The sequence below is a fragment of the Anneissia japonica genome, unplaced genomic scaffold, assembly GCF_011630105.1.
Source record: "Anneissia japonica isolate Jap-2015-1 unplaced genomic scaffold, ASM1163010v1 scaffold3176_len37596_cov158, whole genome shotgun sequence".
In the NCBI taxonomy this organism is placed as follows: domain Eukaryota; kingdom Metazoa; phylum Echinodermata; class Crinoidea; order Comatulida; family Comatulidae; genus Anneissia; species Anneissia japonica.
The window spans coordinates 1-1,915 of record NW_022703472.1 but is presented as its reverse complement, the minus strand read 5'-3'; the positions used below and the strand labels follow the sequence as shown (position 1 = coordinate 1,915).

The 1,915-nt window shown below is 35.8% G+C and overlaps 1 protein-coding gene across 1 annotated transcript; it reads right to left on the bottom strand.

Moving 5' to 3' along the window:
• Positions 1–761: 761 nt before the first annotated feature.
• Positions 762–1,310, bottom strand: LOC117104470. Its single transcript, XM_033245317.1, has one exon. It carries the CDS (start codon positions 1,308–1,310, stop codon positions 762–764), a length of 549 nt encoding a protein of 182 aa, XP_033101208.1.
• Positions 1,311–1,915: the final 605 nt, after the last annotated feature.

The following is a 1,915-nucleotide window of genomic DNA, read 5'->3' as shown; positions in this document are numbered from 1 at the left end:
ATTGAGTTTCCGTCCCGGCGTTGTCATTGACGTCGTATGATCTGTGTGTGATTTTTACTACATAACACTGGTAAGTAAAAAATTGTTAAGCCATGTAGTACCTTGCAAATCAACCCAGAACCCTGGCAGTCTGTTGATTGTTTATTGGTAGCGTCTCTTCGCTGCCAAAAAAGGATTTTTTTGGCAGTTGCGTCCCCGGTGACATCGTGAGGGCGTGGTGAAGGCTGGTTACGATTTGGTGGCACATCGATTGAGTACTTTCATTAATCTGGCCATGTAAGTCAGTGGCGTATCTAGATGTCTTGAAATAGGGGCACGTCGTGAAATCAGGAAGTGATTAAAGATAATTTCGTACAATGAATATCCACATAATTGTTAAATGCAGGGACCTATCTCTAGTAATACATTAAAAATACAAAATATAATTCGGGACAAATAATTATCTTTACATGATATGACCCATGTCATGTGTACATCGTGAACATCCTGGATCCGTGTAAAAAATTTTAATATGTTCATTGAACTCAATAACAGAGGAATTGTTAGCATTTAAATAACCAACAATAGCCGTATCATCGGCATACTTAATGATCCTTGTACACTTAAACCGAGGTTTACAGTCGTTTGTGTATAGGTAATAATTATAGCATGGGAGACAACACGCATCCCTGAGGGGCACCTGTATTTGTAAACATAGCTGACGACGTGGTAAAATTTATTCTAACCATTTGACTTCTATTTCTAAGAAATCTACAAGTCCATTAAATAAGTATTGGATTCACCTTAAGGTCGATTAGTTTACGTGCTAAAACATGCGGTTGCGTCGTATTGAAGGCACTAGCAAAGTCAATGAATACAATTTTAACACAGTTAACACTTCGATCATCAAGGTGCTCATAGATGCCATTTGGAAGAGTGAGAACGGCATCCTCAACACTTCTATCTGAACGATAAGCAAATTGATAGTCATCAAGATCATTTTTAACGTTTTCAAAGATTTGCCCCTTAACAACCTTTTCTAGACATTTTATAGGAACACTGGTTAAGGCAATAGACCGCAAATCATTCATTTCTTTTTGGTTTGGTTTCTTAGCAATAGGCGAGATTATAATTTTTTCCCATAACTTTGGTACATAAGATGCATCAATTGAACTCTGAAATAACCTTTGGAAGGGAGGGGAAAGTTCCTTAGCACATTCCTTTAAAATCTTACTAAAGATGCCATCAGGTCCACTAGATTTACAAGCATTTAAGTTACGGAAAAGCTTAGTTACAACCAGTTCATCAATCTTAATATCATCATGACTCATATTACAGTTTTAAGAACATGTTCCATTTCCTCGTTAAAACATATAATTTGTTTAGACCATTTATATATTGACTTTCATTTTTGACGATCAAAACTTTAGCTCTTGATTTGTATCCAGTCATAGTTTGCAAACACTTCCACACATTTTTATATTGTTTTCTTTAAAAGAGCCTTCAATTTTATTTTCATACTTAAGTTTATATTCCTTAGGTTTCTGATTTATTTTGCATTGTACAGCCTTCCGTTCTAATATACAACCAGTAGCAAAAACTCTTTTTTTCTCATTTAACAGATTTTAAAGCATTTGTCAATCCACGGTTTATTATTTAAGAATAACTTAAATGTCTTACTAGGAACAATACTGTCCTCACAAAAACGAATATATTCGGAAATTGAACATAACGCTTCATCAATATCTGCAGCCGTATCAAAGAAAATGTTCCAGTCGGTGCACTTGAAACATCCGCGAAGCTTTTCAACTGTCTCAGCTGACCAACTATTAATACTGACTTTCCTGGACGATTCTCGTTGAAGCTTCGTCTTGTAAATTGGGATAAGTTGCATCATGTTGTGATCAGATTTTCCTATTCCGGGTAGAGCTGTCAT